We start from the raw sequence: 14,608 nt of genomic DNA on the forward strand, positions 1-14,608 counted from the left end.
TTTTTGGTATAATATTGACCGGACTAAAATGGAAATGCTCTGAATACTATCCCAATCCGTGAAAACACGTTCTGAAGTGACCGCAGAACTCATTCACTGGAGAAAACTTCCAAAAATGAATCACTCTAAAGTAAAATCCTCCAGTAAGAAGGCTGCTTCAGACCTAATAGCGCTCAGTAGGAAAAACCTATGTATCTTAATGCGGGCACTTACCGGACACAATGGAAATGAAATGAAATGAAAATACACTTTATTGTACACCATAAAGAAACATACAATGTAGAAATATAATGAAAAAAAGAAATGCACAATAGGCGGCCTTATCGCTAAAAAGCGATCTCTTCCAGGCAACCTAACGAAGAAACTACTAATAAAAATTATAAAGATATAGGCTAGGGTGTACATAAGTAATATAATATATAAGGAAGTAACATTCACGCATAAAATAAGAAAATTGTAAAATATGTACCAAATACTGTACTATATATATATATATATATATATATATATATATATATATATATATAAATATATAGACATGTCATAAACACAAACAAACCATGACGCTAATTATTAAAAAAAATATATAAATTTAAGGTGGAAAGTGGACTCAATAGACACATGTTCAATCTTAAACTCCGGGACACAGATCTGTGCAGCCTCTGTCTAGAGGCAGAGGAAACACCTATGCACATCTTATGCAATTGTCCAGCTCTAATACATAAACGCAACCTTCACTTAGGGCATTACACATTAGACCTGGAGGAGGTGAAACACATCCCAGCCAAGAATTTGCTGCTGTATCTGGCAGCAGCCAGTATTGGAGGAGAAATCTAGTCAGTGGCGATCACAATAGATCGTTAACGGTTAACATGATACAGGGATCTCGAGAAGACCTGCAGAGCCGCGACATCAAGAAGAAGAAGACCGTAGAACTATCTGTATTTCGTAGTCCGATTTCTCTCTATCATTCTTGGGTATACCTCGGATGTGCCTTGGATTCAAATCGGACTTGCTTCTTTACCTGGCTGTTTGTTGTGGGCTCTTCTCGGACCAAGGCGTGTTTGGAACATTCGTAACTTTAATTTAAAGTTTTCGAATAATTATTATCACCATTATCTTAAGTTTAATATTTTTACCTGTCGTTTCGAAAGAGCTTGTAAACTAAGCCTATTTGAAATAAGTGAATTTTCACTTTGACTTTTGACTTTGACAAGCTCTAATTGTACGTAGGAATGACGTAGACATACAGAAGAATAGCTTGGATTAGGGTCAAAGATTACATTCAGGGACGTGTAAAAGCGAAAATTAGTAAAGCGTAATACACAATCTCACTGAATCTGGTGCTTCCCGGAAAAAGCGTATATAAAAGCTGCCTATAGAATTTCAATTCATAAATGACAAAAATCAAAAAAGCAATTTCTTTTTTTCCGAGTTTTCGTGCGCGCAAAAGTTGAAACATCCTACTTATGTTAAGTCGCTGTCCTATTTATTTTATAGGCAAACATTTTTTGTTTCTGTTGTGAGAAATTTTTACTCTTTATTTGGGCCCCGTGACTAATTTTTATAAAGATTACTTAGTGCGTAAGCAATATCCGAAATCGGTCCGAATTTTAATAATGTCCGAAAATCATCATCATTATTATATTCGGCTCACTGCTTATGTCGAGTCTCCTCTCAGAATGAGAGGGGTTAGGCCAATAGTTGGCCTAACCCCAACTACGTTGGCCCAATGCGGATTGGCAGACTTCATACACAGAGAATTAAGAAAAATTTACTGGTATGCTGGTTTCCTCACGATGTTTTTCCTTCACCGGTTGAGACACGTGATATTTAATTTATTAAAATACACACAACTGAAAAGTTGGAGGTGCAAGCCCCGGATCGGATTCGAACCCACACCCTCTGGAATCAGAGGCAGAGGTCATATACACGGCTTCCGAAATGAATGATTTGAATAAAGAGAAATTTGAATCTGACTGGAAAAGCTAAAACTTTATTAACGTTTGCCTAGATTACAAAATATTAACACGATACACAGTCGAGACTTCTATAAAGCAATATTTTACATGTTTGTCTATTCCGTGTATCCAAGTACCACAATACCGCTCATAAACACCGCGTGGCGTCACCCAGTCTGCTCTCGTCAATGGGTCGCGACAATGGCATGTCAGCCATTTTAAATTTATAGCCATTTTGTTCTAAGCTGCTACTCCGTGGCTGTGGTCAAATATCAACGGACCACACAGAGATCTTCGCGAAATATTGTGTATATGGTGTTTCAAATTCTACAGTTTTAGCTCCGTCGTAGAAGAAAAGGGGTTATTTGTTTGTGGCATATCTTCTAAACGAATAAACCGATTAAGATGCGTTTTATTTTGTTATAAAAGCTTTCGGAAAGGGTCCGAAAATGTCAGTGTTTTTCTTCAATGATAGAAATAATTTTCGACATAAAACTCCATACTTCAGCTTAGGGCAGCCCAAATCAGAGACGTTTAAGTCGAAGAGAAATTAATAATTTGACCGGAAAAAACATAATTGAAAGAGTAAAAATACAGGTATTATTTTATATTTACGTTTAATTCCATAAACCAATTGTACGATTTTTAATTCCAGTCAGTAAAATGACAACTGCAACTGTCACTGAAATGTTATTTTACTAGTAAAACCTATTATAGATATCATAAAGTAATGATATTCTTTTTTACAATTCTATAATATTTTCTTACAGTATTCTTATATTCTAATGGTAATTTAATAAGATTTTGTAAACCGCATTTTAAGACATGGGCCTGTTTGAACACTTGAGTCTTTTTTGGAGAAGAGAAAGGCCAAAAGAAAGACGGTTGGTCTGAGTGTAAAAGAAATGTGTAAAAATTACGAGCACAACTAAAATACATAATTAAAACACCCTGTAAACTCCCACGAGTTACAATTCCATTGATAAAATTCACTTCACTACGACAAGCGTAGTAATCGAACGCTACAATGACGACATAAAAAACACCCAAACCATAGACACCACAGACAACGTTATAATGTTGTCACGCTTGCGAAGATTCCACTAAAAGATACTTTAAATTATATTCTAGTGCATTATTTGAGAGATTTATACGATTCTCATAAAGAAATTAGGACGTTGGAAACCAGAGCGAAGTATTTGTGGTATTATCGAAATAGTTTAAAAGGAGGCCAGTTTATGAATGAACTGGTGTATTGTAGATGAATGAATTTTTAATGCATTAAGCATAAAACCTTTTAAGTGGTCCTCCTTGGTGTAGTGGTTAGACTATGTTTCTTCGAATCACAAGGGGTTTACTTTGTTCTAGGGTCCGTGGCGTAGTGGTATTATACATACAACGGAGGTTTTGGGTTCGATCCCCGGCTGGGCCGAATGAGGTTTTCTTAAGTCTAGCTGATGGGAGGCTTGAGCCCTGACTAGTTACCACCCTACCGGCAAATACGTACGTACCATTTAGCGTTCCGGTACGATATCGTGTAGAAACCGAAATTTTCATCCTCCTCCTATGACTTAGACATGATGCACTTTATGCATGATGTGGTTACCTTTAAGTAATGTAATATATGTTTCGATTCCTTAGTTTTCAAAATATTTTTAGTATACTCGTATACTATTTATAGATTTATATAACTTTGTTGGTAGTCCAAATAATAAATAAAAAAAAATAAACATGGGCTTTATATTATCCCCGTATGGAACGGGATAATATAGATATATCTTTGAAAGATCTACGCGAACAGTTTTGTAGATATACAATGGGCCCCTGTAGCCAAGTAGCATATCTATTCTCTTTCTACGATAGCTAACGCTTCGAAAACTAGAAAAATGTATCGAAATGATAGATCTTAATCACGTGACCTGTCGATAATAAGACGAATCTAACGGTATATTAATTGCGTAAATCCGATAAAGGGTTTGGAAAATATGAGGTAATAAATAATATTACATACATACATACATGCAAGATACGCGCGAAAAACATAATCCTTCTTGCAGTCGGGTAAAAATTCATTCAAGAAGTGTGTGAGTTAATAATGGATAGACTGATGCGGCGACGGACTGTATTTTATATTATGCATAAAACACGTTTAAGATGTTAAAACAGTATCTACCTTCAATCTTATCATAAAATAAGTTAAATTCCCTTTTTGGGCCGTTCTATGACGGCTACGTCATAGTTCAAGGGCAACAATAGACCGAGAGCCTGTTAAAGCCAGACCTACTTCACTTTATGTAGACTAAAAGTTCGTTAGCCATGCTCCTACCATAATTATATACGGTAGACAATAGGCTAGTTGACATTTTTTTAAAAGGGGCATGAATTGTTTATTAGCGTTCTGCTAGATTGAAAAAAAAAACAATTTTTTGGCAATACGAGTGAAAACGCCGTCGGCTATGATGGTTTATATTTTAACTGTTTCGTGACGTCACGTTAACACTAAACCTATATCAAGCGGAGTAAGAGTCCTTTAGTGATAGCAAGTAACGTCGTGACGTCACAAAATGGACGACAGTGGTATTGACTTTTGGAAAAATTGATTAAATAGGTACACATAATTTCTAAATCAAAGTTATAAAAGTTGTCAATGAAATCCTTAACTTTTATAAATTGACATCGATTTATTTCAGACCCTTATTTTATTTACTATACGAAATTAATATTGATATGAATCAATTACCTTATTTTGAGGAGGAAAATGTTAAAAAAATACTCTCTACACTTAAACGGTTAAAAATTTGGACGTTTGAAATCTGTTAGCTTCCAAAGCCACCACAATCCAAAATTCATAATTGGTTACTGTACTTAATTATAATACAACATTATATATTATGGTACACTCTGACCCAATTTGAGAAAAAATTTAACTATAACCAAACTTGATTTAAATTATTAGGTACAATAAATGCAATAAGTACACAAAAGGGCACGTAAAATGAAGCTGTTTGCTATTCCAGCATGTAGCTTGGTCTAGACCCGCGAGTCACCTCTTGTTCACGCGTTGGCGTTGCTAAGCGGAGTATTGGAGTGGTATCCGGGTTTAGATTTATTTTTCTCCTCGCCTGCTGAATATCACAGAACTTTTAGCAGATACATTCAAGTAATGCAGGAATTATAGATAGTTTATATAAACACATTAGGTTTACCCTGTAATGTTTATATATATATGTGTGTATAAAATAAATAAATATCTTACTGACCCACATAAAATTTTACTACTAAATTAATTTAAGGTATTTATGCACATTTGACCGCCTCAGTTTTGATGCGCTAGTCCCCTATCTCTAGTATATGAAATCGTTTGCCTGGGTGTAGTTTTCATAGATACTTTGGTGTCCATCTTTTTAGCTATCATAAAATGTCATCATAGGTAGGTCTGGCTAATGCAGGCTTTTAGTTATCAACGATCCATCACACGCGGCGTCGAATGTGACAGATCGCGCCAATTCCTAAATTCGTTCAGAAACCGCCCAAAAAATATCAAAAGCATCGCAATCAAGCGCATTGTATTTGAATAGATGCAACTTGATTTGTTTAGATTGATCCTTTCCATCAATTTTGTGGACGACACTTCGCTTTTTATTGTGATCCAGGAAATTATTTCATTGTGTTCTTGAATTAAATTTAAGGCCTGCTAAGTTACAAATCTTTAGTAACGGTATATTTTATAAGAAAACTAGCGGACTCCCGCGACTTCGTCTGCGTGGAATTCAGTTTTTCACAAATACCATGGGAACCATGGATTTTTCCGGGATGAAAGTACCCTATGTGTTGATCCTGAGATCTATTTCCATTCCAAATTTTAGCCTTACATACCTACAAAGTTCACAGTTTTTCTATATTCTATTTAGTATCAGCATTGCACCCATGCAAAGCCGGGGCGGGTCGCATGTTATACGTATTAACATTTCTCTTCAATCACTCTATCTATTAAAAAAAAACGCATCAAAATCCGTTGCGTAGTTTTATACTATTTAGTGATTACAACTAAAAATAGCAGTGAAACGAAACAGGGTGAATGAACTTCTATTTACTAATGGGGATGATGACTAGGTTTGATTATATTGATTTTTATGATACATTCGGGTAAATAGGGTCAATATTAACTAATTTATACATAAAAAGCAAAGATTGTCTGGATATTTGCAAAATAAATGAGATTATAAAATTTCAAAAACTATTAAAATTTTTTTATCGTAATTAGATGAAAATTTATACAGTTTTAGCTTCCTTACATTAAATGTGACATTTTTTAATATATGAACTATAAAGATAAACGCACAAATAACAAAGATATTAGTAATTTTGTTTGAACGCGCATACAAATCTAACGATCATTACATTGCCTATGACGTCATTTTTTCGAGCCATTTTGTATAGGGCGTTTTTCAGGGATCCGCGGCAGCGCCGCAAATCTGACTCTTTAAATCCCTGTAGCTCCGAAAGTAATGATCGCAGATACCCTGTTCCTTTTACAAAATTGCTTTACTATTAGTATACTCTTAATTTATATACAATTTAAAAAACTGTCATCATCCCTATTATAGAAAGAAAAGGACAATATAATATGTCCTTGTACGCCAAAGATAAAGTACGCCTCTAACTTACCAGTCATTTTGTGACGTCACAATGTTACTTGATATACTAAATAAAAGAAATTAAATAATTAATTACTAATTATCATTAGTAATTTCTAATCATACTAATTATTTACTAATATTTTTGTCAAACGCTCCGTTTGGTAAGGGAGAAGTTAAAGTGGCGTCATAAAGCAGTCGAAATATAGATCATTATGGCGGATTATTTTAAATTATTATTTAAAAATTAAAGTTTTCATGTAATCACGTCTCAAAATATGATATTTTTTTTCTATCTAGTAGAAGGATAACGATAAATTTATGACCATTGAAATAATAAAATATAAAGCCTTATAAGCAACAGTTTGTATAGTAGGTATTAAATGTAGGTTTGGCGATACGATAATATTTTTTTTTATTTAATTACTGAACATAAAGAAAATTAGATAAAGTCCAATTGAAGTCAGGTCCTATTGGGTTTAATCCAGCAACATTACTATAAACTATTGAGACTAAATTAAAATAAATAAATTACAAGAAAAATAATAATAATAATAAAATTTCAAACGAACAGTTGGCCCTGGGAAATGAAACCGTGCCATTTCAACCGTATGTACTTGCATTGTTGCGTGTATGTATCATATAAATCGTCCGGGACCGCAACAATCGGCGAGACCATTAAAACAACAAGCAAGCAGCTGCAAGGGTACCGCTCAAGCGTGGCGCTCGGCCCCCGAGCCCGCCTCCTTAGCACGCACAAAAATCAACATAAATAACATTACACACCCCTATCTCAAACACTATGACAACTAATCCAAAGAAAACGACATTACAACAACATCAACGTTAAACGAAATTGAACCTAACAACGCTAGACCTAAAGCAGAAGATCCATTTGATGCGCAAGGTTGCATAGGTGAGGATAACAAAAGCGATTTCAAGTGTGCAACAATTGAAAAATATTTCGTCTCTTTCGTCCATTCAATGGCTTCGGGTATCCCTCTACTTCTGGGCGCTTTTATTAAATTTATTGTTAAAGGAATGTATATAAAAGTTGTTGAAATGAGAAAGGGTCCCAGTTTGCTACTTTAGTCGTGTGCGAGATCATCTTGGTTATTTTTGCAAAAATGTTATCTGTACAACAGAATTATTCGCGCCTTTTTAGACCGTGGGATGTGAAAGAAAGTAAAGACGCCACAGGAGTTAATGCTAGTGAAACTGAAGTAAAAGTAACGCAACTGAAGAAGAAAAAAGAGGAAAAGCGTGAAAATCGATTAAGAAAAATTCGCGGTACATTCAAGAAAACCGACACCAATTACCAAGACGCAACCGTATCTACAACTACAATGGATTGTGATGATGACAAAAAGCCTATAGATATATCAGATTCACCTGTTACAAGTTTAAGTTTATGCTGCGATAGGCTGTTACAATCAGAAGTGAAAGACGAGAAGCCAAAAGACAGTGCGCCCAAAGCTTCACCCGAAAATTTTTATCCAGAAAATATATTCCCGCAAAACGCTATGCCAGTTAATTTATATGGTCCTGGATTTCCGGAGTATATATCAACAGATATAGCGCAAACATTAGGCGTTCCACCGACGGATCCTTTATTACTAGAGTCACTAGCCCAAGGTTACGCAATGGAGCTGGAATATGCGAGAATACTACAACAAGAAAACGAGGCGAAGCTCCTTAATGCCAGAAAACAAAGGCCGAAGAAATATAAATGTCCGCATTGCCAAGTTGGGTTTTCCAACAACGGTCAACTGAAAGGTCATATAAGGATACACACAGGCGAACGTCCTTTCAAGTGTGATGAGAAGAATTGTGGTAAAACCTTCACGAGGAACGAGGAGTTGACGAGGCATAAGAGGATTCATTCTGGCGTTCGTCCTTATCCGTGTCCGACTTGTGGGAAGAAGTTCGGAAGACGGGATCATTTGAAAAAGCATACAAGGACCCATTACCTCCAGGCTGAGAGAATGATGCCAGTCTTTGTGCCTCTGTCTGCAATGCCTCATGTTGGAGGATTTCCTTATTTATATGGCTATTGAAATCCTGTGTTAGGTTTGAAAGTGTAGGTATAGTGTAATTCGAATGACAAAATTAAAGTGCGATTTGCGTGCTCTTTTCTAGCTGAGTATGGAGTATGGTTTAGTATTAGCAAATATAATAAAACGATATTGTAACTAATCAAAAGGCTGTTTCATAAAAGAATTATACATAGATTTATCAATACCAATAGAAAATGTATAAACCTGTTTCATTCGGACGGAATTAGACATGTATATTTTTGTATATTTTACAAAGTTGTAAATGGATGTGTGTGGAAAATATTTTTATACAGAGAAAATAAATATTATATTTTTATAAAAATTCAGCATTTCATTTTTACTCTCCTAACATAGGTTAATCTTAAAGACAAATGGATTAGCCATTTTAGTTTCATGCTCCAATGCGGACTTCTGGGATTAGGGTGGTGGTTTTACTCTAAAAAGGTCAAAATATTAATTACAATAACCGGGAGCGACAAATACTTGTCTATCTAAACCACAACAAAGCTTAATTTGCTATCTGTGGCATGGGGAAGTAACACTAGGATCTTTTGATTTGAAACTGCATATTATGCTAAGTATCTGCGTTGGTCCAATTGTCTTATGTGGTTTCAAATCACGAGGTCCTGGGTTCGATTCCTGGGGCTATGAAATACTGAGCTTCTCTATCGTTTTTTTTAAATTGAGAAAAAAAAAGTTAAATTCTCAGAGAGCGGGGATGTCAATGGTTCGACATTCATTAACATTGACGAAAGTTAGCTACCGAATAGAATTAACATCAAACCAATAATAACCGCATTTTTTGTATTCCGTAAAGCCTAAAACAACAAAAACAAGTTAACAAAAATCACAATGTCAACGGGAAAATGTCATTTACCTAATCTATGATACCCACGAACGGTTGTCAGTCGGCATCGGATGACATTTTTTACATAGACTCTATCTCAATTCTCATCATTTAGCAATAGATAAATAGTGAATACGCAATCACGTGACTTAAGAATTACTAACAATAGTCAAGTTGGTAAACTTATACGTCAACTAACATACGTGAACGATAGTGAATTGGCCTACGCCGGCTTATTCACTATCTTTGACATATGCTAGTTGGCATAATTATACGAAATTGAGATTGCATATGAAAATGTCATCTGGTGCTTACTAGTGGATAAATGTCATTTTGTCAATTGATTTGATGGTTATTTTAATAGGTTGTCAATAAAGAGCAAAATAGTGAATAGGACAGCTGGTATAATATCATTACCATCTGATAGTGTTTGATAATTAAGTAAACTAATTTATCTTCCTAACCCAGCCAACTCGCACTGAAGCAGCGTGGTTAATGTGAGCTTGATATTCCCTCTCCTATAAGGAGGAAGGCCTGGCCCTCTAGTCGGCCAAAATAGGCGTATAATAATGATGATAATAGGCTTACTAATATACTTACAAGGTTAATAAAGATACCAATACTACAGCCTTTCTTGATGACTGTTTATCCACAAACAAATTAAAAATGAGGGCATAAATCATTAGTCATTTCACACCTAATAATAATTATAAATAACTTGTTCTTAAATTAATGAAAAAAAATTTATTAATAAACTTAGAACAATTAGATATGGCTAATATATGTTATTTTTTAAACATTTTTTAAACAAACAATACATAATTAAAAATAAATAAGTTATGAAATGACATGCGTTTTCTACCTTCATTTCTATTTTTTTTGTTGATAAACAGTACTCATCAAGAACGGCTGTAGTAGTATTGTTAATCATAATAATAATCATATCAAGTTACGAATAGAATAGTAAACAACATAAAGTTACCAACTTCATTGAAAAATGTATTTTCTTCTCTTTTATAAGTATGAAAAATGCCTGCTCAGTTTGCTTTGCACAATATAATTCGTTGGAGTGTAAGTCTACAGCGAAGTTAATTTTTAATCAAGCTTAAAACTCTCTCATTAGTACTGGATTTTAATTTTCATTTCTCAAGGCTTCGTTTAATATGAATTATTTACCTTAAGTTTGAAGAACCTAAGTACTTTTTATTTAAGACTAGTGGACGCCCGCAACTTCGTTCGCTTTGACGCGGGAACGTTGGACTTTTCCTGGATAAAAAGTATCCTATGTTCTGCTCCAAAGTCCAATTTATCTCTATGCCAAATTTCATCTAAATCGGTTAAGCGGTATGGTTGTGAAAAGGTAACTATTATAGATTAATAAATGAAAAATTACATCAACTTTGTACGCGTTTAATTCTTTTCTTTTATGAAAATCATCATACTATAGATAATAGTTTTGAGTTAAGAAAATCCAATTGATTTTAAATCACAGACACATTAATTTTATTTATATATGTATTGTTTTTAGATGTAAACAGAGATTCTAAGAATAATGTTTTTTTTTAGCTACTAATGTTCAGTACCTAAAACAACTTCATCATCTTCCGACCTCCGAATAAAAGGCCATACTCAAAAATCAAAATCAAATCAAAAATCAATTATTTCAAGTAGGCTCAGTTTACAAGCACTTTTGACACGTCAGTTGACTATTTGTAAAGATTCTACCACCGGTTCGGAAGGCAGGTTCTGCTGAGACGATACCGGCAAGAAACTCAAGAAAAACAGTTGCTCTTTTGAAAAAGTCATACAGTATTATAATTTACAATTGATAACAATTACAATTTCTTATACTTTTATTTCCTGTGTGAAGGTGGAAGCTGATCCAATGGCCTCCAACTGATCCAATGGCCTCCAAATATATACTCAATGGACTATCACGGCTTTATACTTCTACCTAAGCTTAAGCCTTTAGCCAGCGGTTTTCCACAAGATATATTTCAGGGAGTCCGTTGTGCCACCTTCGCCGTTTTACCACAGGATTGCTAAGCATCGCAGAGATCTGCTCGTCGAGATCTATTCCTCGGAGGCGTACTAAGCGGTTTAGTTCCGTTTTCCCCACCACCAATATTTACAATATGGGTATCTTCAAGTCAAAAGTGAATAGGCATCTTCTAGGCAAGCACGTTCCACCTTAGGCTGCATCATCGCTTATCATCAGGCATGATTGTAGCTAAGCACTTGCTTATTCAAAATAAAAAAAAAGCCTAAGAAGAAAGAATACACTATAAAACCAGGACTCGAATGATAAAATGATAACCACTGAACCTACGGAGACATTTATTTTAGCATCGTCAATGATTCCTTGTGATTTGAACAAAGAAACAGTTTACAATAAGAACTCATTTCTTTTGAGGCGTATCGTATACGTATGCTATACAAAATCAATAACAAACATCAAAGTCCGTACGTCGATTGATCACATTTTATGTTATAAAGTTCAAAGGAGAAAAAATGCTTACGCAAAAAGCCATTCAAGTGTTGACTTCCGGCCTACAAAAGGAACAGATAAACAATTAGGCGTCAGTAAAATATTTTGACTTTGAACCATTGTATGCACACTTGCAACTTTAGGTGGAATTTTGAGAAATGTAAAAAGCTATCAATTATGTTGTTGCACCATTGGTCCGGACGTTAACATGTTGGATTCCGGATGATAATGGTTGTAGGTTCGAGTGAATTGAGTGAAAATATTGCGTTTTTCTGATTCCTAACACATACAGTCTAATGTTCAAAACGTTTAGAAGATCTAGACGCAAAAAGGCACCTTCGAAAGACCCGGCAAAAGCCTACTTATACCTATAACTACAATGGTAGTGGTCAGTTATTTTACCAGTTACTGTGCAGCCGGTCTTTTACAACTAAGTTTAGTTTTGCCAGTCACATCTGCGCACTCTGGACGTTGAAGCCAAGGTGTCGGCATTGACAGATGCTTCAAGGAGGACGTCGTCATCAGTCTTTTGTTGAGAAGGTGCTGTTACTCATGTCTCGAAGAGCACGTTAAGCCGTCGGTCCCGGTCGAAAAATAAAAAAAAACATTAGCTCTGTCGCCAATCACTTACAAGAAAAAACAACAGACAAAAAACTTAACTTAGCAGCAACTCTTCGAAAAGCACCATTAAACAATTTTTAAGAAAAGTTTACAGGTTTCTAACGAAGAGTTCCCACGAAGCAAACGATGTGGCGACTTGAAGGATATTATGGTATTCTACGGGATACCATATACATATCAAAAAGGAGTTGTCCGAAATTGGAACCAAGTTTCAGAACGTTACAAAAACTAAAAATGTACTAAAAATCTTGTATATTTTACTAGATTACTCCAACCATTAGAATCTTAGCCGAAATAATACTCGCCAACAGGGAAAATAAGCCTATTTATATATGCTCCATGCGTATGTCACTGATTGTCAGTTGTCTTTGCAAATGCGGGCTGTCAATGAAGAAATGACAAAAGTTATAAAAAGTAATCTCTTTTTTTTCCATAGGTAAACGTGCGCCCAAAAGTTGAAAACATATGATAAGTCACTGACATATTTAGCTTTTAGCCTTCATTCCGTCCCCCCCTCTCCTCGCTAATGACGATATTGGGCCCCTCTAAGGCATACTACGCCACTGATTTGTAGAAAGAGCATTATGCCCTGACTTGGTTTCGACCGTATTTCGACTGATAAAGACGTCAAGCTGACTGTATCGACAATTGCACAGATAAATATCACTCTAAATTAAGATCACAGATTAAAACGTTAAATTGTCATCAGAGAGGCCACCCGTCGCGCGGACGGACTTCCGAATTTCTTTTGTGAATGTAGGGTAGATAGAAGTTTTGTGAAATGTAGGGCAATGTGTTTATGATCGTGAGAATTTGTCTAATTTGGTTGTTATTTATTATCCTAATTGTACAAATTATTGTGACTTCACTGACGCAGTTGTGCTTTGTAAATATTAAAAAAAAATACAACCGACTTCAAAAACACAACTTACCCACGGAACTAAAAAAAAAATTCTATCTATCGATCAGTTTGAAGGCGGTGCCCAGACGGCGATGTATTAAGTCACGGCGTAGCATAAAGATTTAGGTTTCTCGGACAGTGTTCTTTCATGTGGTTCTTTCAAAAACGACTTAATAATTTAAGTAGTTATATTATAACGACTAAATAGAATATTCGAGAACCTTCATTCGTTTTTTAGTCGTTTGATAAAGATAATCGAGTTCGATTACCAGCTTATTTAAACTATCTATTCTAAACTGATGAAAATATATTTCTTCATTAGTATAAAGTACGTAGACCCAAAATATTCATACTAGCTAGGACAATAATATTTAACTAGGCTAAACTTATTATAAAAATAAAATAAAAGGAAATATCATTATATCTACAACTATAAAATTAAAATAAATTATTTAATTTTAACTAATACCTAAAAATACTTATCGAAATTTGCCGCCCTTGGTAGGGTGCCCATCACGCAGGCAGCATTCCCGCGTTGAATTGCAATTGAAATTCTTTGCGCGAGAAAGCTGCCCGCCCGAGGGTCGCCTGTTGCCATTGTAAACTTATCTTTGAAACAAACTAAGCTGAGTTTAGGTTTTCATTAATGAAAGAACAAATCTAAAACCTCTGAGGAAACATCATTATCAACCCATATATAGTTCCATGTTGAGCACTAGTCTTCTCGCAGAATGTTATAGGATAGGCTAATAGTTTACTTCCAATTGACAGCCGCGTGGCGCAGTGGGCAGTGACCCTGCTTTCTGCATCCACGGCCGTGGGTTCGATTCCCACAACTGGAAAATATTTGTGTGATGAGCATGGGTGTTTTCCAGTGTCTGTGTGTATTTATACATTATATAAGTATTTATATGTAGTATATAAATGTATATGAATATTATAATATCAACTATCTTAGCACCCATAACACAAGCTACTCTGTATGCTTACTTTGGGGCTAGATAGTGATGTGTATTGTTTAAGTATATTTATAAAAAAAAAAATTGAACAAAAATTCTGTCTCTAAGAGGTCCTGGGTTCGATTCCCATCAATTCG

The 14,608-nt window shown here is 35.0% G+C and overlaps 1 protein-coding gene across 1 annotated transcript; it reads left to right on the forward strand.

Moving 5' to 3' along the window:
• Positions 1 to 7,655: 7,655 nt before the first annotated feature.
• LOC112055404 (zinc finger protein 358) lies at positions 7,656 to 8,975 on the forward strand. Its single transcript, XM_024095492.2, has one exon. It carries the CDS (start codon positions 7,726 to 7,728, stop codon positions 8,653 to 8,655), a length of 930 nt encoding a protein of 309 aa, XP_023951260.2. The 5' UTR covers positions 7,656 to 7,725; the 3' UTR covers positions 8,656 to 8,975.
• Positions 8,976 to 14,608: the final 5,633 nt, after the last annotated feature.

Source organism: Bicyclus anynana, chromosome 24, assembly GCF_947172395.1.
Source record: "Bicyclus anynana chromosome 24, ilBicAnyn1.1, whole genome shotgun sequence".
In the NCBI taxonomy this organism is placed as follows: domain Eukaryota; kingdom Metazoa; phylum Arthropoda; class Insecta; order Lepidoptera; family Nymphalidae; genus Bicyclus; species Bicyclus anynana.

Excerpts from the sequence above, each read along its gene's own strand:
- LOC112055404 (XM_024095492.2), top strand. The coding sequence starts at position 7,726 with ATGTTATCTGTACAACAGAATTATTCGCGCCTTTTTAGACCGTGGGAT.